The 23,535-nt window shown below is 40.2% G+C and overlaps 1 protein-coding gene across 2 annotated transcripts in view; it reads left to right on the top strand.

Moving 5' to 3' along the window:
- Positions 1 to 23,535, top strand: part of Ano10 (anoctamin 10) — a 193,467-nt gene that overhangs the window by 123,156 nt on the left and 46,776 nt on the right. For both annotated transcript variants that reach the window (XM_071600325.1, XM_027932522.2), the window contains one exon: positions 12,388 to 12,504. In XM_071600325.1, the coding sequence (XP_071456426.1) occupies positions 12,388 to 12,504 (117 nt within the window). The remainder of the gene's footprint in view (positions 1 to 12,387; positions 12,505 to 23,535) is intronic.

Below are 23,535 nucleotides of genomic sequence, written 5' to 3'. Positions count from 1 at the left end.
TCGTAGCCAACTTTTTCTTCTGTCAGACGGCGTGTCTCTGATTTGATATCAAGCTCCTTGATCCATTTTGAATTAACTTTTGTGCATGGCGAGAGAAAGGGATTCAGTTTCATTTTGTTGCATATGGATTTCCAGTTTTCCCAGCACCATTTGTTGAAGATGCTATCCTTCCTCCGTTGCATGCTTTTAGCCCCTTTATCAAATATAAGGTAGTTGTAGTTTTGTGGATTGGTTTCTGTGTCCTCTATTCTGTACCATTGGTCCACCCGCCTGTTTTGGTACCAGTACCATGCTGTTTTTGTTACTATTGCTCTGTAGTATAGTTTGAAGTCTGGTATCGCTATACCGCTTGATTCACACTTCCTGCTTAGCATTGTTTTTGCTATTCTGGGTCTTTTATTTTTTCATATGAATTTCATGATTGCTTTCTCTATTTCTACAAGAAATGCCGTTGGGATTTTGATTGGCATTGCATTAAACCTATAGAGAACTTTTGGTAATATCGCCATTTTGATGATGTTAGTTCTGCCTATCCATGAACAGGGTATATTTTTCCATCTTCTAAGATCTTCTTCTATTTCTCTCTTTAGGGTTCTGTAGTTTTCATTGTATAAGTCTTTCACCTCTTTTGTTAGGTTGATTCCCAAGTATTTTATTTTTTTTGAAGATATTGTGAATGGAGTGGTTGTCCTCATTTCCATTTCAGAGGATTTGTCGCTGATATACAGGAATGCCTTTGATTTATGCGTGTTGATTTTATATCCTGCCACTTTGCTGAATTCATTTATTAGCTCTAATAGTTTCTTTGTAGACCCTTTTGGGTCTGCTAGGTATAGAATCATGTCATCTGCAAATAGTGATAATTTAAGTTCTTCTTTTCCTATTTTGATGCCTTTAATTTCTTTCGTCTGTCTAATTGCTCTGGCCAGTGTTTCGAGAACTATGTTGAACAGAAGTGGTGAGAGAGGGCATCCCTGTCTTGTTCCAGATTTTAGAGGGAATGCCTTCAATTTTTCTCCATTCAGAATGATGCTAGCCTGAGGCTTAGCATAGATTGCTTTTACAATATTGAGGTATGTTCCTGTTATCCCTAGTTTTTCTAGAGTTTTGAACATAAAGGGATGCTGTACTTTGTCGAATGCTTTTTCCGCATCTATCGAGATGATCATATGGTTCTTATTTTTAAGTCTATTGATGTGGTGAATAACATTTATTGATTTCCTTATATTGAACCAGCCTTGCATCCCAGGGATGAATCCTACTTGATCATGGTGCACAATTTTTTTGATATGTTTTTGTATCCGATTGGCCAGAATTTTATTGAGGATTTTTGCATCTAGGTTCATTAGAGATATTGGTCTGTAGTTTTCTTTCTTTGAAGTGTCTTTGTCTGGTTTAGGTATCAGGGTAATATTGGCCTCGTAGAATGAATTTGGAAGTTCTCCCTCTTTTTCTATTTCCCGAAGTAGCTTGAAAAGTATTGGTATTAGTTCCTCTTTAAAGGTTTTGTAAAACTCTGCTGTATACCCATCCGGTCCTGGGCTTTTCTTAGTTGGTAGTCTTTTGATGGTTTCTTCTATTTCCTCAATTGATATTGGTCTGTTTAGGTTGTCTATATCCTCCTGACTCAATCTGGGCAGATCATATGACTTAAGAAATTTATCTATGCCTTCACTATCTTCTAATTTATTGGAGTATAAGGATTCAAAATAATTTTTGATTATCTTCTGTATTTCTGAAGTGTCTGTTGTGATATTGCCTTTTTCATCCCGTGTGCTAGTAATTTGAGTTTTCTCTCTTCTTCTCTTCGCTAGCATGGCTAAGGGTCTGTCGATTTTGTTTATTTTTTCAAAGAACCAACTTTTAGTTTTGTCAATTTTTTCAATTGTTTCTTTTGTTTCGATTTCATTAATTTCAGCTCTGATTTTAATTTTTTCTTGCCTTCTACTTCTTTTGCTGTTGTTTTGCTCTTCTTTTTCTAGGATTTTGAGATGAAGTATGAGATCATTTATTTGTTGGTTTTTTCTTTTTTTAAGGAATGTACTCCAAGCAATGAATTTTCCTCTTAGAACTGCTTTCAATGTGTCCCATAGATTCCGATATGTTGTGTCTGTGTTTTCATTAATCTCTAAGAATTTTTTAATTTCCTCCTTGATGTCTTCTATAACCCATTGATCATTCAGTAACCTATTGTTCATTCTCCAAGTGATGTATTCTTTTTCCTTCCTTCTTTTATCGTTGATTTTCAGTTCCATTCCATTATGATCAGATAGGATGCATGGTATTATCTCTACTCCTTTATATTGTCTAAGAGTTTCCCTGTGACATAATATATGATCTATTTTTGAGAAGGATCCATGTGCTGCTGAGAAAAAAGTGTAACTGCTTGATGTTGGGTGGTATATTCTATATATGTCAATTAAGTCTAGGTTATTAATTGTGTTATTGAGTTCTATAGTTTCCTTATTCAACTTTTGCTTGGAAGATCTGTCCAGTGGTGATAGAGGTGTGTTGAAGTCTCCCATGATTATTGTATGGTGGTCTATTAGACTCTTGAACTTGAGAAGAGTTTGTTTGATGAACATAGCTGCACCATTGTTTGGGGCATATATATTTATGATTGTTATGTCTTGTTGGTGTATGGTTCCCTTGAGCAGTATGTAGTGTCCCTCTTTATCCCTTTTAATTAACTTTGGCTTGAAATCTATTTTATTTGATATGAGTATGGATACTCCTGCTTGTTTCCGAAGTCCATATGAGTGATATGATTTTTCCCAACCTTTCACCTTCAGCCTATGTATGTCTTTTCCTATCAAATGCGTCTCCTGTAGGCAGCATATTGTTGGGTCTTGTTTTGTGATCCATTCTACTAGCCTGTGTCTCTTGATTGGTGAGTTTAAGCCATTAACATTTAGGGTTATTATTGAGATATGGGTTGTTCTTCCAGCCATATTTGTTTATTTATGTTACTAAACATGGTTTGTTTTCCTCTTTGATTATTTTCCCCCCTTTACTGTCCTACCTCCCACTGTTGGTTTTCATTGTTATTTTCCATTTCCCCTTCCTGTAATGTTTTGCCTAGGATGTTTTGAAGAGATGGTTTTCTAGCTGCAAATTCTTTTAAGTTTTGTTTATCGTGGAAGGTTTTAATTTCATCTTCCATCCTGAAGCTTAATTTCGCTGGAAACAGAATTCTTGGTTGGAACCCATTTTCTTTCAGTGTTTGAAATATGTTATTCCAGGATCTTCTAGCTTTCAGAGTCTGTGTTGAAAGATCAGCTGTTATCCTGATTGGCTTACCCCTAAATGTGATCTGCTTCCTTTCTCTTGCAGCTTTTAAAATTCTCTCCTTATTCTGTATGTTGGGCATCTTCATTATAATGTGTCTAGGTGTGGGTCTCTTATGATTTTGCACATTCGGCGTCCTGTAGGCTTCTAGGATTTGGGGTTCTGTCTCATTCTTCAAGTCTGGGAAGTTTTCTCGTATTATTTCATTGAATAGATTGCTCATTCCTTTGGTTTGAAACTCTGTCCCTTCCTGTATCCCAATGACTCTTAAATTTGGTCTCTTGATGTTATCCCATATTTCTTGGATGTTCTGCTCATGGTTTCTTAACAGTCTTGCTGAGCTGTCTATGTTCTTTTCAAGTTGAAATACTTTATCTTCATTGTCTGATGTTCTGTCTTCTAAGTGTTCTACTCTGCTGGTAGTATTCTCCATTGAGTTTTTAATTTGGTTTATTGCTTCCTGCATTTCTAGGATTTCTGTTTGTTTGTTTTTTATAACCTCTATCTCCCTGTATAGTTGATCTTTTGCTTCTTGGATTTGTTTATGTAATTCATTGTTGAAGTGATCTTTCATTGTCTGATTTTGCTGTCTGATGTCTTCCTTGAGACTCCAGATCATCTGAAGCATGTATATCCTGAATTCTTTATCTGACATTCCATCTGCTGCAGCTATTACCTCTTCTAACGTTGAGTTGACCTGCATTGCTTGTGGTCCTTTCTTTCCTTGTCTCTTCATACTGTTCGCGTTCCTTTCTATTTGGTGAAACTGTTGTGCTATTGAATTTTCCCCCTATATATTTATATTGGTCTTGTATAGTTGCAAAGTCTCCCTCGCAGGCGCGGGCAGCGGCTCTGCCCCTCCTCCAATTGGGGCAATGTGCCTACCACACCGGCAGGCCGCTGGGCCTGCTCTGCCGGTCGGTAGCAGGTCTGCCGACCTTGCAGGCGCGGGCGGCGGCTCTGTCCCTCTGCGGGCCGCTAGGCTTGTTCTGTTGGTGGTCGCAGTTCTGCCTACTTTGCAGGCGCAGGCAGCGGCACTGCCCCTCTGCAGGCCTCTGGGGCTGTACTGCCAGTGGGTCACAGGTCCGCCTACCTTGCAGGCACGGGGGGGCGGGGGGGCGGCTCTACCCTTCCTCAGGCCACTGGGCCTGTTCTGTCTGTCGGTTGCAGGTCTGGCCTGTTCTGATGGTGGTCACAGTTCCGTCTACCTTGCAGGCTTGGGGGGGAGGGGGCGGCTCTGCCTCTCAGCAGGCCGCTGCTCCTCTTCTGACGGTGGGTCGCAGGCCCGCCTACCTTGCAGGAGTGATTGGAAGCTCTGTCCCGCCGCGGGCCACTGGGCCTTTTCTGTCGGTGGTCACAGTTCCACCTACCTGGCAGGCGCGGGGGGTGGGGGGCGGCTCTGCCCCTCAGCAGGCCGCTGGGCCTGCTCTGTGTGTGGTCACAGTTCCCTCTACTTTGCCGGCGCAGGGGGAGAGGGCGGCTCAGCCTCTCAGCAGGCCGCTGCTCCTCTTCTGCCGGTGGGTCGCAGGCCCGCCTACCTTGCAGGAGTGATTGGAAGCTCTGTCCCGCCGCGGGCCACTGGGCCTTTTCTGTCGGTGGTCACAGTTCCGCCTACCTGGCAGGCGCGGGGGGTGGGGGGCGGCTCTGCCCCTCAGCAGGCCGCTGGGCCTGCTCTGTGCGTGGTCACAGTTCCCTCTACCTTGCCGGTGCAGGGGGAGGGGGCGGCTCTGCCTCTCAGCAGGCCGCTGCTCCTCTTCTGCCGGTGGGTCGCAGGCCCGCCTACCTTGCAGGAGTGATTGGGAGCTCTGTCCCACCGTGGGCCACTGGGCCTTTTCTGTCGGTGGTCACAGTTCCCCTACCTGGCAGGCGCGGGGGGTGGGGGGCGGCTCTGCCCCTCAGCAGGCTGCTGGGCCTGCTCTGTGGGTGGTCACAGTTCCCTCTGCTTTGCCGGCGCAGGGGGAGGGGGCGGCTCAGCCTCTCAGCAGGCCGCTGCTCCTCTTCTGCCGGTGGGTCGCAGGCCCGCCTACCTTGCAGGAGTGATTGGAAGCTCTGTCCCGCCGCGGGCCACTGGGCCTTTTCTGTCGGTGGTCACAGTTCCGCCTACCTGGCAGGCGCGGGGGGTGGGGGGCGGCTCTGCCCCTCAGCAGGCCGCTGGGCCTGCTCTGTGCGTGGTCACAGTTCCCTCTACCTTGCCGGTGCAGGGGGAGGGGGCGGCTCTGCCTCTCAGCAGGCCGCTGCTCCTCTTCTGCCGGTGGGTCGCAGGCCCGCCTACCTTGCAGGAGTGATTGGGAGCTCTGTCCCACCGCGGGCCACTGGGCCTTTTCTGTCGGTGGTCACAGTTCCCCTACCTGGCAGGCGCGGGGGGTGGGGGGCTGCTCTGCCCCTCAGCAGGCCGCTGGGCCTGCTCTGTGGGTGGTCACAGTTCCCTCTACTTTGCCGGCACAGGGGGAGGGGGCGGCTCAGCCTCTCAGCAGGCCGCTGCTCCTCTTCTGACGGTGGGTCGCAGGCCCGCCTACCTTGCAGGAGTGATTGGAAGCTCTGTCCCGCCGCGGGCCACTGGGCCTTTTCTGTCGGTGGTCACAGTTCCGCCTACCTGGCAGGCGCGGGGGGTGGGGGGCGGCTCTGCCCCTCAGCAGGCCGCTGGGCCTGCTCTGTGCGTGGTCACAGTTCCCTCTACTTTCCTTTTGTAGATTCTTAAGATAGTCTAAGGGCTGGGGATGTGGCTCAAGTGGTAGCGCGCTCGATCCTCAGCACCCCATACAAACAAAGATGTTGTGTCCGCCAAAAAATAAATATTAAAAAAATTTCTCTCTCTCTCTCTCTCTCTCTCTTAAAAAAAAAAGATAGTCTAAGTTACTGATTTAAGAAATGTAGGTATTTACTACTATAAACTTTCTTCTGAGTGCCACTTTTGCTGCATCTCTTAGTTTTGCTATGTTTTTGCTTTCATTTGTCTTGAGATAGTTTCTTAATTGGGAGTGCAGCTCACTGGTAGAGCCCTTGCCTAGCATTCATGAGGCCCTGGGTTCAATCCCCAACATTGGAAAAAAAAATTCTAATTGCCCTTATGTTTTCTTTTTTGACCCATTGATTGATTTTTGTTGCTTTGTTTTAATTTCCATACTCAAATTCCAGTTTTTCTTTTGCTTTTGATTTCTAGTGTTATTTCATTGTGGTTGGTAAAGATACTTGATGTAACTTCAGTCTTCCTAAATTTGTTAAGACTTGCTTTGTGGTCTAATGTCATTTATCTTGGAGAAAGTTCTGAGTACCCTTGAAGAAGTTTACTCAAAGTTATTGATTGGAATATTTATGTCTACTATGTCAAATTGGTTGATAGTATTGTTTGAGTCCCCTGTTTCCTTACTGATCTGTGTCTGACTGTGCTATCCATTACTGAAAGTGGGATATTGAAATCTCTGACTTGTTTTACTGTCCATGTCTTCCTTCAAGTCTATCAATGTTTGCTGCAATATTTGACTACTCGGATGCTGGATGCATATGTATTATAGTTGTTCTATCTTCCTGGTGAATTTTACCCTTCCACGATGTCCTCATTTGTCATTTATTATAGTTTTTGACTTAAAGTCTATTCTGTCTAATGTAAGTATGATTACCCCTGCTTTCTTTTGCCTACCATTTGCATGGAGTATCTTTGTTTCACTTTGATCTGATGTGTATCCTTTCATCTTGTAGCATATAGTATATCTTACTTTTAAATCTATTTAGCCATACTATGTCTTTTTTACATTTAAAGTAATTATCAGTAGGACAGACTACTATTACTGTTGCAAAATTTTTTATATATGTCTTGTAGTTATTTTATCCCTCTTTTCCTGTCTTGCTACCTTCTTTTATATTTTGCTAGTTCCTTTTCTCCTTCTGCTCTTCCTGGTAATGGCTTAGTTTGTTCCTTTCTTATTTTCTTTTTTTGTATTTTCTACAGGTATTTTCTTTGTGATGACCATGGAGATTACAGTAAACATCTTATGATATGCTAACAACTGATCTTATGAATCTGATAACAACTGACAGTAACTTCAGTAGCCTACAACAACTCAGTGCCTTTTTACCTCTTCCCCTTGCCACTTTATATTATTAGCGTCACAAATTACATTTTGTCCCCATTGTTTTATACTTTTTACTTTTATCTTTTCAATTCAATACCAAAATTGAAGGTGATGTACACATCACCATTATTGAAGTATTTTGTATTTGTCTAAATATTTATCTTTACAGGATAGGTTTAATTTTTCATATGCATTTGTATCGCTCACTGTCTAGTGTCTTTGAATTTGAACTTGAAGGATTCCCTTTAGCATTTCTTTTAACTCAGATTTAATGGTTATGAACACCATCTTCTTTTGTTTATCTATTTATTTCTTCTAATGACAGTTTTTCAAGATGTAGTATTCTTTCCCTTCAGCACTTGGAGATATTATCCCATTTCCTTGTGCCTGTAATGTTTCTGCTGTGAACTCTGCTGATGAAGCTCCTTTGTACGTGATGAGTCACTTTTCTCTTGGCGCTGTCAACATTTCATCTTTGTCTTTGATTTTTCATAGTTTGGTTATAATGTGTCTTGGTAAGGGCCTCTTTGAGTTCATCCTTGTGAATTTGAATGTTTTCTTCCTCAAATTTGGGGAGTCTCAACCATTATTGAATAAGCTCTGTCCCCTTTCTTTCTCTCTTCTCCTTCTAGAATTATCCAGTTGATAGTGTCTCATCAAAGTTTCTTTACTTTTTTCCATTTTTTTTTTATTAATTGTTTTCTTTTTCCTGTGACTCAGTAATTTCAAATTACCTGTCTTTTGAATTTGCCCATTCTTACTTCTGCTTGGTCAAGCCTGCTGTTGAATTTTTCAGTTCAGTATTATATTATTTTTTTTTTTAAAGAGAGAGAGAATTTTTTTTAATATTTATTTTTTAGTTTTTGGCTGACACAACATCTTTGTTTGTATGTGGTGCTGAGGATCGAACCCGGGCCGCACGCATGCCAGGCAAGCACGCTACCGCTTGAGCCACATCCCCAGCCCAGTATTATATTATTATCATACATGGGCCCAGCTTTTCTGAATGCTGTTCTTTAATGTATCCACTTTGTACTGACTCCTTGGCACAATCTTTTCCTTTTGGGGGAGGGTGTGGGCAAATCTGACATTGTCCCCTCTCTAGGGCTTCTTTGGGAAAGAACCTGCTTTTGTCTCAGAAGACTTAATCAGCATTTTCCATCCACATCATTGGTCCTCTCCTCAGAAGTTTTGTCAACTTCTCATCATTCAGTCTTGATCCTTTTAGAAAATAAATAAATATATATATATATATATATATATATATATATATATATTTTTTTTTTTTTTTCTATCATTTCAGGGAACCCTTGGGAAGAGGTAGATATATATGTTTAGCAGTCTACTACCTTAAAATGAAAATTCCTGAGGTTATTTTCGTAAAATCCTAATTCCATAATATTTACTATCTCTGCCCCACTGGTCACATTCATAAATGTATTTGGACATATAATTTGTCTGGTAATCAGCAGAGGACTCTTTCTGAAGGAGTTTCTGTTGTTCAGTTGAGGCTGGATTCTGAATGCAAAGAGATAATGCTGCAGATATGCCACTGCAAGAATCAGATTAGCTTTTCAGAATTCTAAGAATTCAACTCTAGTTTACATTTTTATTTCAGAAGAGATTGGCTTGAAGACATGCCACTACAAAACACAGCTACTACTTCCAACCATATAACGAATTTTCTAGTTTTTGTAAAATAAAATGATTTCACTCACTGTTTGTGCACGTGGCACTAGATTCCCAGTGTTCAACAGTCCTGTAGTGACCAGAGGTGAGCAATGGGCTGAGGGCTAAATACTTTGTCACTGGCACCAGGAAGTCTTTAGCACTAATGCCAATTTTGTATGTCCTATTCTTTGTATTTTTCCAACTAAGATACCCTAAAATCATGCTTAATGAAACTTTTGAAGGGAGCCAACTTTTTTGTATTTATTAGTTTTAAAATTCTGCCCATCTCCCTCCCTTCCCCTTCAGTATTTCTTTTCTTCTTTACTTTGTTTAGGATATAATTTTGTGAGTTTTATTTTAAAAGCAGATTGTTATTGAATAATCACAATTATGACCTATGAAATATCATTGGTTTTCATAGCTAAGCTCCTTCTACCCTACTAACTTATTCATTTTGAGTATGTTTTTCTTCAAATTTGAGCAGTTCTTATTTCAACTTAAGTTTTCATTTATTTAAAAAAATAAGTCAAAATAGCTAAAATGCTTTTTACATTTTTTTTCCTTGATCAGTTAGCATAAAACAGTTCCCAGCCTTGAAACAGAGTAGCAGTGTGGAAAATATACAAAAATATAAACAATTTTAAAAGTTGAGCTTTTGCTGTAAATGTTATTTAGGTTTCAAGTCTAGACTACAAAACTTACTTAATCCATCATAATGACTTGAATTCTGGATCTTGGATAAAAGATACCAGTTAGCAGGATATGGAGGGTCTGATTTACCTCTCCGGACTATGGAGCCACATTGGATTCTTTCTTCTTCTCTTTGCCCCTTTTCCTCAAAGTCATCCCTGTGCCACTGAAGCTGCATGTGTCTCCCTCACCACAGTCCCAGGCATTCAGTGCTATTTGCCAAGAGTGCGGATGAGGTGGACATCGAGAAGGGATTTGCTAGCTCTGACTAATTAAATTAATTAACCAGTGTCTGTGAACAGTTGACATTCCTTGGCCTTCCCAGTGGTGTTTTTCACTTTTTAAAAATGATGTGTATTAAAACAAATATGTAGTTCTACTTATAATTGGTGGAATTTCTGGAAGTATAGCAAAGTAGGGGGTGGGAATCAAAATGATAGATAGGGGGAGGTTAGAAAGTGGTGGATGGCAGCCACATCTTAGCTTCTGTCCCTACATAAGTGTTCTCTACATACTTGAATAAGTATGAAGTGACCACTTCATTCAGCTTTTATTCTTGTACTCCATATATAAAAGCTGGATTCTCTGTAGGTTGTCTTGTTTTGGTCTGTTTACTGGGCAGGTAGGTAATAGTGACTATATAGAGTTAGGAGCCTGGCAGGGCATATATAATTTATTTATTAAGGGAGGAATCCCTGTGTTATCTTTTTACATAAAGTTTCCCCTCATATTAATGCATGTTCATTAAAGTCTAAGGATAGAGAGATCACGCATGCCACCATCCAAAGAAAACCACTGTGGAGACATTTTAAGAAAATAAATTATAGAGAATTAATCATAAAAGTATGTTGATATATGTACTTAAATCAGTTTCAGTGCTCTCATGTTTGAATTAATATTGCCAAATCAGTGCCAGCTGTTTTAGTTCATGAGAGTTGTAAATAGTTCCTATGGAAACCATGTCACTAAGGTCTGTGGCAGCCTTGCTCAGTCAGATAGCCAGTCTGAGCACACCTTCCAGATGGCTTGCCCAAGGGAAGCGTGTTCTTCCTCAGCAGGATCATTTTGTTTTGTTTTGTTTTTTAAACCAATTCCCACCAAGACGCTGAGGAAGAGGAAATGGGTACAGATTTGTTAGGAGAGATGGAAAGGGGGCAGTGACGTGGTCTTCATGGGGCTTTGGCAACCTAAGGCCACCCAGTTTCTGAAAAATATGAAAGATTTTTTTTCATCTACTAAATTATTTATTTCTTATTTGATATGTCAACTGAAGAGAACATCTTACATTAAATTATACCTCAGTACTCTAATAGAATAAAATAATGGTGCAGCATAGCCTTTTCTTAATTGTTTATTCTCTGTAGATTATATCCAGGTTCTTGTTAATTGAATTCATTCAGTTCAGAAATACAGTATTTGATATCATCTGATCCAGGCTGTACCATCTAGTTTTCCTGCTCTTGATCCCTCAGCATGTTCCAGTGTCACCCTTGGTCATGGTGGGCAGGACCTGCCTAACCCTGGTCCACTCCAGACCTCTTGCCTGGCCTGACCAGTCTTCTGATTGAATTATTGCTTGTTGTGGCATTTCCCATGTCATGCTTCTCCCAGGAGTTATCTACTTACTATTTATTCCTCATCCTTCTTTTGATAATGTCACAGTAAAGAATTCATTTAATTTTTTTTAACTGTCTTCTTTTTCTGTTGATTGTGTAACATTTCTTGAAGGATAATCTGTCTCCTTCATTGATTTTCTTAATGCCTTTTAATTATTTCTTACTTTTAAAAGTACACAGCAGTTAATGTTTTGTAATTCATGCTGTCATCACAGATGCTTTATTCTTTTGATTGCTCAGATATCTGTGGGTGTGAATCCTAGATCACAGGTGATGCTAGGTTTGGAGAAGCATCAATAAGTTGAAGCTAGATGTCTGAAGAGCACGGTTGCCAATGGAAGCAATATCTTTGGGTTAATTTTAAATCTCACGTCATTATATAATAGAGAACTGGTCATGATGCTAATGTAGAAGGGAAACAACAGCCAGGTTTTAGATTTTCTATATTTTCATGGAAACACGTTACATTTCTCAGTATTGATCCTTCTATATGTGGAGTTAGCAGCATAAGGTTACAATCAGTTATCATCAATCATTTAATCAATATTTGTGGTTATCATGTCATGAAAGAAATTGCACCAGACACTAAGGGGAGGCGGAGGGTTTAAGGCACCTTGTATCGAAGACACAAGAACATTGACTGAAGCTCATCCTGTGCTGCAGCACCGAGGGATATTGTTGGGCAGAGAATGGATCAGCTTGACAAATAGTGCACATTGAAATACATTGTTAAGGCTCAGGTAGAAAAAAAAATTGTGGAAGACTTTGGAATAAACTTTATTTTTCTATAAAACATTGAGGGTGGCCTAGGATATCAATTTATGGTAAAAATTAATTTTAAAAGAATAAATCAAAATACATCAATCATAAGAGAATGGACTACAGTGGGGTGGACTAAATATAACTGATTAGTCTTTGATACTTCACAAGTCAATACTTAAAAAGTACCTAAGGTTAATGAAAAGAATCCCATACTGGGTAGGTTCCAATTTGTTTCCTTGCACACATGAGTGAGTGTTAGCATATCAACATATGCTCTTTCTTGTTTTCAGCATGCACTCCTGGCTTTAAAGTTTATACTTGCATTTGCCATACCTGATAAACCACGACATATCCAGATGAAACTGGCCAGATTGGAATTTGAGTCCTTGGAGGCACTCAAGCAGCAGGTAAGAGCAACTGTCCTGAAAAAAATGCCCAGCATTTCTTCAGCAAATGAGAGGAAGCATAATTCATGGGAGTCAAACGTTTTCTCTTGCATTGAATTACCAACTTAAATAAATCCAGAGGACTCCAGTTTAAGATGGCATAGCCAAACCAAAATCCTAATAACGTGAGCAACAAATAGGTTTGAAGGAGTAAACTAAGCATATGAAAAGATTCAAGCAATGTTAAATAAAGATTAGAACTAGCATTCAACCAAAGTACAGACAGAGAATTCAGAGAATCGCCCTGGGGCTGCTCCCTATAGTTTCTAATTCTGCTCTATAGAGAAATCTTAGGGAAGGAGAAGTGAGTAAATAGAATCCTGAATAATATCCTGCGGAGAATGAGAAAGAATGAAAATGTGTGGGTAGAAGCAGCAAAAATTGCCATGAAAGGAGGAACTGCTTTTCCATTTTTTCCACATTCCACCAGATAACAGAGAGAGAACCAAAAAGCAGCCATGCTGGAGCTCACATTTGGGTGACTTTTCTGCTTGTAATAAGGAGACAGAAAATTCCTGGATGCCCAGAGCTAGTTATTATCTCTGGTAAGACATCGGGATTTAAGTACCAGAATCTATAAGGCAGTATCTTCTAAGGAGACGAGCTCTACATCTAGGACATCTTGGACAACAGTCTCGTCAGCCTTTTACCACTTTGCACAGGATTTTTTGTTTTGTTTTGTATGTTTGGAGAATTGAATGGGGAAAATATATAAAGAGGACCCGCACTAGCTGTCCCTCTTACAGAAGCAAGGAGGTCAAAGATAGCACAATAGACAGGGGATTCCCACGTTAAAGTACTATATATCCCTGATTAGGTGGGGTCTCCCCAGAAGAGGGAGAGCCTGGCCCTGGACAGAGCTGTGCTCACGTTGATCACATAACAGAGGAGAAGATCAAGGGAACTGTGCTCCTGAGTCTTAGGCAAGGTCACTTTTGGCACATGGGCTAGCCAGTGTGTTCACATCTTAAACCAAAACCCAGCATCATGCTCCATGGTGGAACCTGAAGCATTCACAGTCTTGGCAGGAGGCACGTTTTCTCCACTGGTACTCAGCCTTGTTCTGGAGATGCTTACCACGGCAGCAGAGGAGAGGAAGAACTAAGAAACCCAGAAGTAACCTGAACTAGGCAAGTTCGTCATTACTAGAAAACTAGAAGATTATGTATATAAAGGTCACAAGATAAAGTATTTAAAATAATAGGAAAATTTGGTAAGGAAGCAGGTTATAAAGTTTATATAAACTCATTTGTTTCCATTCATAAGAAATAATAACCAGTTAAACATATTATCAAAGGAAAATTCTCATTTACAAAAGAAACCAAACATAAAACCTTTAGGTGATAATTTATGAACATAATGACCTAAATTAAGAATATTTTTAGTGCTGGGCTTGTGGCTCGGTGGTAGAGCTCTTGCCTAGTGTGTATGAAGCCCTGGGTTTGATTCTCAGCACCACATATAAATAAATAAAATAAAGATCCATTGACAACTAAAAAATATTTTTTAAAAAGAATATTTTTAAAACTCTCCTGAGATTTAAAAAAAAATTCAATCCTGTGAAAATGAAATGACAGGCCAGGAGCAATGGCTCTCAACCACCTCCCAGCAATTCAGGAAGCTGAGAAGGAGTATTGCAAGTTTAAGGTGAGCCTGGGCAGCTTGTGAGACCCTGTCTTAAAAATACATACATATATAAATAAGTAAATTTAAAAAATAAATGCAGTCCCAATTCAAATATGTAGAAATAAACATTTGAAAACAGCAAGAATACTTCCAAAAATGAAGAAAAAGTCCCAAGCTCTGTCAAATAGTAAAGCATTATGAATAATACAGTAATCATAATAATTAAATACATTTTTAATACGGGTGTAAATGAACAGATCAATAAAATAGAGCAGAATTCCTAAATGGACCCAAATAAAACTGGGAATTTAGTTGATATTAAAAGTGACAAATATGTTAGTGGAAAAAAGAAGATATTATGTGGTTTGAGACAAAGAGCTGTTTTGGAAAATCACTGCATTTTATTTGTTTTATTACTTATGAATCCCCTTCCTCCAGCCTCAGATACAGATGGTTGAAGGATTCAAATAGAAAAACTTGAACCATAAAAAGTATATTAAAAAGCCTGGGGATATCTTCCAATGGGAGGTGCTTTCCTAATTAGAACCCCAAACCCAAATCTTAAAGGACAATTTAAAGCTTCTATATGACCAAAAAAAAAAAAAAAATGAACTCAAAGGAATTGGGCAAACTGGGAAAATATCTGCATATGTCACAAAGGATTACTATCTTTAGTTCAAAAAAAGTCTCTACAAACCGAATCTGGTAATTAAAGGGTAAAGAATGAAGAAATGCTTAACCTCATACAAAATTAATGTAAATTCACACACCAGTGAAATGCCACATTCTGTTCTATTAGGAAATGTTGTTGATAACCCACTGTCATTGGATATGAGAAATGGACATTCTTTTATGTACTGTTGGCAGAGGTGTAAATTGCTTCAGCCTTTCTCGAATGCAGTTGAATCACGATTTGAATTATTCTGCAACACAGAAATGATTCTTGCTAAGGTTATGGCTGTATCTGCAGTGTATCAAAATATAGTTGCAGAGACATTTTTACTAGCAGAAATCTGGAGACAACAAATTCTTCTAATTAAATAAATGATGGTATATTCATATAATAAAATCATGATCCTATCTTAAAAGAAATTTGTGCTGGTGTGTGTATGTGTATTTGTACATGCATGCATGCACACACACACATATGCACTGGCTGTAAGTAGAAAAAAACAAGACACAGAAATACAATCGCCTTTGAGTCAAATTACAAAAGGAAAAAGGGAAGCAAAGAAAAAGGAATGACTACTGATAGGTGCATTTGTTTATCTTGGAAGATCTCACAGCAAACTCCATATGGTAGATACCTTTGAGGAGAGTGATTAGATTTTCCTTTCCATATACAGTTTGAATTTTCTGACTATGTATGTCTTACTTTTTTGAAGTCAAAAGTAATTCTCGGGAGGGGGGGGTCTTATTTGCCATTTGTTATCAGTACACTTTTCGGCACTTAAAAGGTTAATGTAAGTAAATAGGGAATGATCCTCATGTTGGTGATTTGAATAATTCCTTAAGCCATTTTTTGGACACATGTGGGCACATGTGAGCACATCCTCCACTTTCCCTTCTCTTTCCTCCTCTATTCCCTGCCCCCACACTCATCGTAAGCCCTTTTTCCCCCTTAGAAAAAGTACACATCAGGTGAAATAGAATAAACTTTATTTTAACATCAAATAAATTTTTTGCATTAAGTTTGTGGCTATGAATCAAGTATGGAGACCAAGTAGCAATATGAGGCAAATGAGGTTTGTTTGTAAATTCCTCTGTAAACCTCTCAGTTAAGGTCAGAGAGACATCAAGACAGGAGGACAGACCCATGGGCTGGGAATTTCAAGTGTTTTAAAGTATCTGCTTTGCATTTGTTTGAAGGAGAGACAGAGTGAGGGCCAGAAAAATAGGATGGACAGAGAAGGGTAGGCAGAGTGTAGCGCCTCCAAACAGCCATGCTCCTCCGACTTTGGTAGGAACATGTGGGTGCAGATAGTTTTGGGGCCCGGGTTTTCAGATGTTTGGTTTATTATACATGTACTGTTTCCTAAGATGTTAACTTCCCAAGGATGCCCCTGTGTCCTGCTGGCCATCCTGGCCACTTCTCCTTTCTTGATGACCCTTGTCCCACTTTTCAGAAGAAAGGAGCACCTCCCTTCTAAAATGAGCCTTACCCTTTGCCTGGATCCCAGTATGAAAACCTCTCAGGTGACAGAACCTTTTAAAATGGAGATGTTAGAGGCTAAGCTGAGTTCAGTAAAGCACCACCCCCCAATCACCAAAGCCAAATCCTTCTCTTTAAGAGATGAATCTCTTCAGTGTATCCAAAAAGTTATGTTCAGCAGTTGTAAGAATATTTATTTTTAACACTTACAGAGAGAGATGTATGTCACATGAAATTTTAAAAGCTTTTAAATTTCAACTTATAGCTAAGTATGAGAGAGTGCTTTATAAAGACTTTAAAGCAAAAAAAAAAAATTCTAGGATAAAATTCCTTGAATGAAAATATGATTTCAGTGAGGGGGAAAAATTTAACTATTAATTAAGAGCATATTTATGTATTTTTCAAATGGATGGTGATGGATTTCATATCACTACAATATGAAAAATCCTTTGAATGGCTTTAAAAGTATGACTTTATTTTTGTGTTGATACTTATCATATGCTAGAAAATATATTTCACATCTGTTAATTTATGATGAAAATTTAGGTGTTCAGTCAGAATGGTGGTTATCAAGAATACACACAGTATTAAATGTTGGAGAGGATGTGGAGAGAAAGGAACATTTTTACACTGTTACTGGGATTGTAAATTAATACAACCACTATGGAAATCAATATGTGATTCCTCAAAAGGCTGGGCATGGAACCACCATATATGATCCAGCCATACCACTTCTTGGTATTATTCTGAAGAATTAAAGTCATCATATTATAGTAATACATGCATACCCATGTGTATAGCAGCACAATTCAAAATAGTCAAACTATGTAATCAACCTCAGAGTCCATCAACAGATGAATGAATGGAGAAAATGGAGTACATATATAAAATGGTATTTTATTCAGACATAAATTAAAAAATGAAATTATGGCACTTTCAGGGAAAATGGATGGAACTAGAGACCATTAGGTAAAGAATAAGCCAAACTCAAAAGATCAAGTGTTGTATGTGGGAGATGGAGAGGTAAAAGGCCAAGAAAGGTTATGGGGTGAGAGCATGGGTCTCATGGAAATCAAAGGGAGATCAGTGGATGAAAGGAATCAGGGAATGGGAGAAGGGCAAGGTGGAGGGTAGTTTAGGGAGTGATATGGCCAAGTTATAATACCATTATTATGTGCAACTATAATGTACCAATAAAAATACTAAAAAGAGGAAGAAAAAAAAATGTGTGTTGAAAAAAACTTGAGGTGTTGGTTTAAAGTTGTGTGGGAGGGTACATGTTTTAGCTTATTCATTGCTGTGACTAAAAGATTGACACAAGAACAATTTTAGAGGAGGACTCACGGTTTCAGATGTCTTAGCCCATAGACAGCTGGCTCCATTCCTCAGGGCTCAAGGTGAGGCAGAACATCATGGCAGAAGAGTGTGGTGAAGGAAGTGGCTCACTTGATGATCAGGAAACAGAGAAAGATTCCATTTGCCATATAGAAAATACATACCCCAAAGGCATGCTCCCCCCACCATGCCCACCTTCAGCCATACCTTACCCACCTTCAGTTACCCCTCAGTTAAATCCATTGGAAATTAATTTATTTATTGGGTCAAGGCTTCCTTCCATAGCCCAATCATTTCACATCTGAATGTTCTTGAAAATGCCATGATTTCATTTTTTTATTTATGACTGAATATAATACCATTGTATATATGTACCCCATTTTCTCCATTCATTCATCTGTTGATGGACTCTGAGGTTGGTTACATGAGCTTTGTTTCTCCAATGATTATATTTTTGGTGATGTTTGTAGGTTATGGCAGGCAGATTCCTGACTAGTGTGTACATGTTTAATTCAATGTCAAGACAAGATCTTGCCTTGTGTTAATAATCTTTCCCCTCAGTATTTCATGTTACCACAGCTTTATATAAAAAGCAAAAAATGTTTTTATTGATCTCTGTTATGATTAACATGCTTCAAGGTCATTAAATACATTTACCTGAAGGCCTGAGGCAGGGCTGTTGTTTTCTGCTGGGGTGTCAGGGTGTGTATTTACTGTGGCCATGGCTGAGTGACATCTCCAGTCAGCTCTGAGACTCCTTCAGAAGCACTCTTCCTGACAGCGGGCAAGCCATAACTCCAAAGGAAAGTTTATTTACACTCATCTTAATTGACAAATGAAAACTGGCCAAAATTCTACCTCGAGTTACTTGAAAAGAAGGAAAAAATCTAAGAGATTTTAAGTTTCTGTGGAGTTTTTTCCTCCTGAGGACATAGATGTGATTCTCTATTAACAGTCTCTTGTAAGAAAAGGTGATTTGGATGCTGATATTGCTCTTATGTTCTGGAGAGACAGAGAATTGTCAATTGGGCTTTGACTTGGTGTTATTTACCACATGCCTTCAAACAGGACATCCCTGGCTTCTTCTAAAGAGGATTTTTCCCCTCAGTACTGAGGTGCGAACCCATGTTCTACCACTGATTCACACCCCAGCCTCAAGATGGTTTTTAAGCTCTCTGTGCCAAAGAAAGGGCAGGAGGCCATGATGAGTACTGTGGTCAGGATCTCTCAGCATCGGACAAACTCAGGAAGAGCGCTCCTCCCTTCCTGTCTCTACTTTTTCCTTTTCTTGTAATTATTAATCTGAGAATCAAAGTTTGGACAGAAGATCCAGTAGCAGTGGCTTCCTTCTTGCTGACCTAAGGCTTTGCCACCTTCTTGCTGACCTAAGGCTTTGCCACAAGGCCCACACTGCTGCGAGGGCCCGCAGTTCGTGCTGCTATCAGGGAGAGACAAAGATTTTTCCTAGTCTCACAGCCCAGGGGGTCCAGAAGGACCAGAAGGTCAGCACCACCTCATGCTTTTCAAAGAGTGGAGCTAATTGGCAAGGCCTTTGGTTTACCTGCTGAACTGGAGCCATTTCTAGGATGTAGATTTTTTTTTTCTCCTTTGCTTTCCTGTGACATTTTACCATCTGCTTTGTAACTAAGTGTAGCCTCAACTCACTGGGCTGCTCCCCTGGGCCAAAAGCAGAGACAGCTTCTGCTGGGTCCCTGACCCAGATTAAAAAAAAAAATAGAGTAACTGAAAATATATATATTTAAGAGTGCATCTCATTAATAATCTGTCCTGTCCCTGGACCTTGTGACTGTTAAGTGACTAGAAATTGATAGTAGCCTGTCAATAGAAATTGTTAATAGTTATGAATAATTATTATATTATATTTAATTTATGCTTGAATTTTTCTAGTTTTCAACTCAATTCCTATTTTATGGACAAGGTATGATTGAGAAATTTAAGTTATCAGACAGTTTTTGAATAATGCTGTTTTTTGTTGTTGTTTGTATTTGGTACTAAGGATTGAACCCAGGGCTTTGTGCATGCTACACAAGTGCTCTTCTCACTGAGCTGTGCCTCCAGCCCTTTTTACACTTTTTTACTTTGAGTCAGGGTCTGGCTAAGTCACTGAGGTTGGCCTTGAACTTGTGATTCTCCTGCATCAACTCCCGAGTTGCTGGGATTACAGGTGTGTGCCACTGAGCCTGCCAAGGCTGTGTATTTTAAATGTAAAACTTTTGAAAAACACATGTATCTGGACTCTGTGCCCTGAACACACTGATTCCCTAAATCTAAGGTGGGACCCAAGAACCTACATTTTAAGAAAACCTCCCCCTTACTACATCTCTCTGCCAAACGCCACCCTGCAGCAACGAAAAGTCCTGAGTTCAGATGAGTGAGTGTGTGAGCAAGTATGCTCTGGACCAGGTTCACAAAACCTTTTTTTTTTTTTTTTTGCTTTATAAAGTCAAAGACTCATCCCATGGTCTTGGAAAGGCCCAGAAGTCAACCTTTTAACCAGAGCATCAAATGATCCTGAGGCAGGAGCTCACGTGGAGAAATGCCCTGTATAGTCAGCTGTTTCTCTAGCCATGGGAGGGGTGGCAATGAAAGCAATAGAGAACATGGAAGGAAATGTCCTGCAAACAGAGCTTTTTCCATTTCAAATAGGAAACTGCAGTGTTTCCAAATATATAGGCAAATTAGATACATTTAAAGGTGAGAGGCCAACTGAGGAAAGTAAAACAGTTTGCTTTGCAAAGGGCATCTTCAAATGATCAGGCTTCAGTAGGTTGAGACCTTTAAGAAGAATTCTACACGGTAAATACCATCCTAGTGATGCCCTTTTATTTCTATTCAAATTGATTTATTCAACTCTCAGTCATTTTAAGATCCAATTAAAAATAGAAAGGAGTCTTATCCAGGAACCATTTGATAACTTGATGGACTGGAGCACAAGGACACAACATCCTAGAGCTGTCACCACTTAACCAGCCCAGGCAACCAGCCCTCCCTAAGCCAGGGAACACATCCCAGCCAAGGATCAGGGTCAGCTGCCTGGAGCCTCTGAGAAAGGTAACAGCCTCAGGAGTCAGTTAAAAGAGCAAGATGAGGACCTTAAAAAGATATCACTATGCTTATTACAGCTCCCAGAAGCCTCAAGTCAGGCGTGAGACTCCCAAGCCTCATCAAAAGTTCTTTGTTGGGCAGGGGGACTACTAGCTCAGGGGTAGAGCACGTGTCTAGCATGTGTGAGGCACTGAGTTCGATTCTCAGCACCACATAAAAAATAAATAATAAAGGCATTATGTCCATCTATAATAAAATATTTTTTAAAAAAGTTCTTTGTTGGGCAGGGGGAATAGCTCAGTGGTAGTGCACTTGCCTAGTGTGTGTGACTCTGGGCACTGAGTTCAATCCCCAGCACCAGAAAAAAATAAATAAATAACAACAGCAACAAAAAACACATTAATAGGGTTAAATGTGTTTTAACCATTTCCCCAACATTTCCTAAGAGCTTCTGAACTTTTCTTCCCCTGCTTTGTGCTCTCAAGTTATGGTAGATACATGAGCATTTTTAATGGAAAGTATGAGAATTCACAGCATAGAATGAGGGTGCTAAAGTGTTTGACTTGGGTATTCAATCACATAATGATTTGACAACATATATTCACATTAAATGTTTGTGGTAGGCTATATGGGGCTCTGTACTGTCTGCTTGATCTTTCTGAAAATCTAAAGTTTCTAAAAACTAAAATTTAAAAATCAATGAAATTTTGAATCTGAAAAAAGAGACTCTAAGAAAGCCAGTGTCCAGCAATGCCAGAACCACAGACTTTGGGGACAGGGTGGTTCTCAGGTCTAAAGTCAGGTCTGGGTCCAGTAGGCTGGAGGTAAAGGGAAGCTAGAATTGACACTGTTTTCAGAGTTTGGGTGGCCATCTGATCCAGTGCCCCCACCCCAACCCACCCACCCCAATTCTTCCTGTACCAGCAGCTTGTTCACAATCCTTTTCAGCCACTGAGCAGGTGACATGACCTTTCTGTGTTAGTCTCCTTGACACTTGAATAGGGCCAAGGAATATGGTGCCTGCCTCATAAGATCAGAATGAGGCTGGATTGTGACAGTGTCAGGTGCACATGTGGAGTGCGGGGCATAGAATGCTGAGGGAGGAAGAGGATACCTCATGTGTGGACACCCTGGGTCACTTGGGGGACCCCAAGGAGTTCTAGGATAGAGTGGTACTCTAATGCCAGATCCAGATCTTGAGTCAGGATTGCACTTCTGCAGAAGTAATAGTCAAGAGGGCAACAGGAGAGGGCAGTAGTAACCGGCGCGTAGAGGTTGAGAACCAGAGCCAAGCACTGTTTTAAACCTCTGCACGTGCCAGTGACTCTTCAGAGCTGTTCTCGGGGCAAGGCCTGTCAGCCTGTCACAGGCTATTCTTCACACAGTAGATCTTTCTCCAGCTGATACATGATAACCTTCTTGAAAGGAGACTGATGCTCTTAACAATTATTGGCTCCTGTCCACCTCTTTTTAGTATCCTCTCCTGCCATTCTTCTTCTCACTTTTGGGTCTAGCAGGGCTCCCGGGCTCCCCTGCTGCTTGTAACTCTGACTACCCTTGACCTGCCCCCTGCGGTCAGCCTCCCCCATAGTGTGATGTAGGCCCTGCCCCCATTTCTGAGTGTGGCCCACTGTGTTTGGTTCTGCTTCCATCTCCCATTTGAGTTGTGACATCCCCACCACCCAGGCGATACCTGGCACAGCGCAAGGCCTGGTGCCCAGCAGACTCTCAATAAATCTTTGCTTAATCAAGGTGAGGTTGTTGACTCATACATAGTTCAGAAGCCAATGTATTAAATAAATTATGATGATGTCCTTGGATAAAAAGAGAAGAGTGTTAGAGTAAGTGCTCTAGCAAAAATGGAAGCAAGGCACATGCCTTTCTGTGATCACTGGGGAAGAGAATGCTTTCTGAGGAGTCCCACACAGTGCTTCCAGACCCCATGCCTGGCCTTGACAAAGTTCAAGTACTTTTTTTTTTTTTTTAATAAAAAAGAATGACTGCAATTGACATCAGTAAAAGTGATAGCTTCCTAAGACCGTAAAATAACCCCAAGTCAGGCCAGATGGAATTTGAAAACAGTTTGTCCTTTGTACTTGTTCTTGTTAGCTAGAAAACCAGCTAACAAATTCAGGCTCCAGAGCAGTCCTCTCTTACCACTGATGGCACACTTTCCCCCCTATGTTGTCGGTTCTCCCTGGAGAAAATTTCTTTAAGGCATCCAGATATTAAATAAGACTACAGCTCTTGAAAGCCTTTCTGATCTTTTTTGTCTCTCCCAGTAAAACAGTCTATGTGAGTTGCTGCTTATCTCATTGATTTTCTAAGAAAAATTTAAAATCTGTATATCTTAATTTTTCCCCCAGATATAAGACGCATGGCCAAATCAGAACCAGATTTGTTTTTACTTGTGTAACTACTAAATCGGCCACGATATGGAATAAAATTTATCATTTTCCTAGTTGCCATGCCAGTAGATCAGAAACAGTGTGAGTGGCAGGTGTGGAGGCACCGGTCCCTTCCACTGGGAAGGCCTCCAGGTCAACGTGCTGTGGAAGCTTTGGCTGTATGCTTTGGATAGTGTTCACATGTGTCACTAAAACCTATCTGTGTTTGTAAAGAATAAAATTGCTCCAAAACAAATTATTCTAGGTGATTCAGAATGCTTAAAACTGTGTGTTTAAAAACAACAACAAAAGATATATTCCAGTAAGACATGTAAGGTCCCCAGTCTCGGATTCTGTATTTATTAACAGTTCCGTGGCCATGAGGGCTAACAGATGTAAGAGTAGCTCTTGGTTTTCCTGGCTGGT

The sequence above is a fragment of the Marmota flaviventris genome, chromosome 1 (genome assembly GCF_047511675.1).
Source record: "Marmota flaviventris isolate mMarFla1 chromosome 1, mMarFla1.hap1, whole genome shotgun sequence".
Classification (NCBI taxonomy): domain Eukaryota; kingdom Metazoa; phylum Chordata; class Mammalia; order Rodentia; family Sciuridae; genus Marmota; species Marmota flaviventris.
The sequence above is the reverse complement of the archived record's forward strand: the minus strand, read 5'-3'. Positions and strand labels throughout refer to the sequence as shown.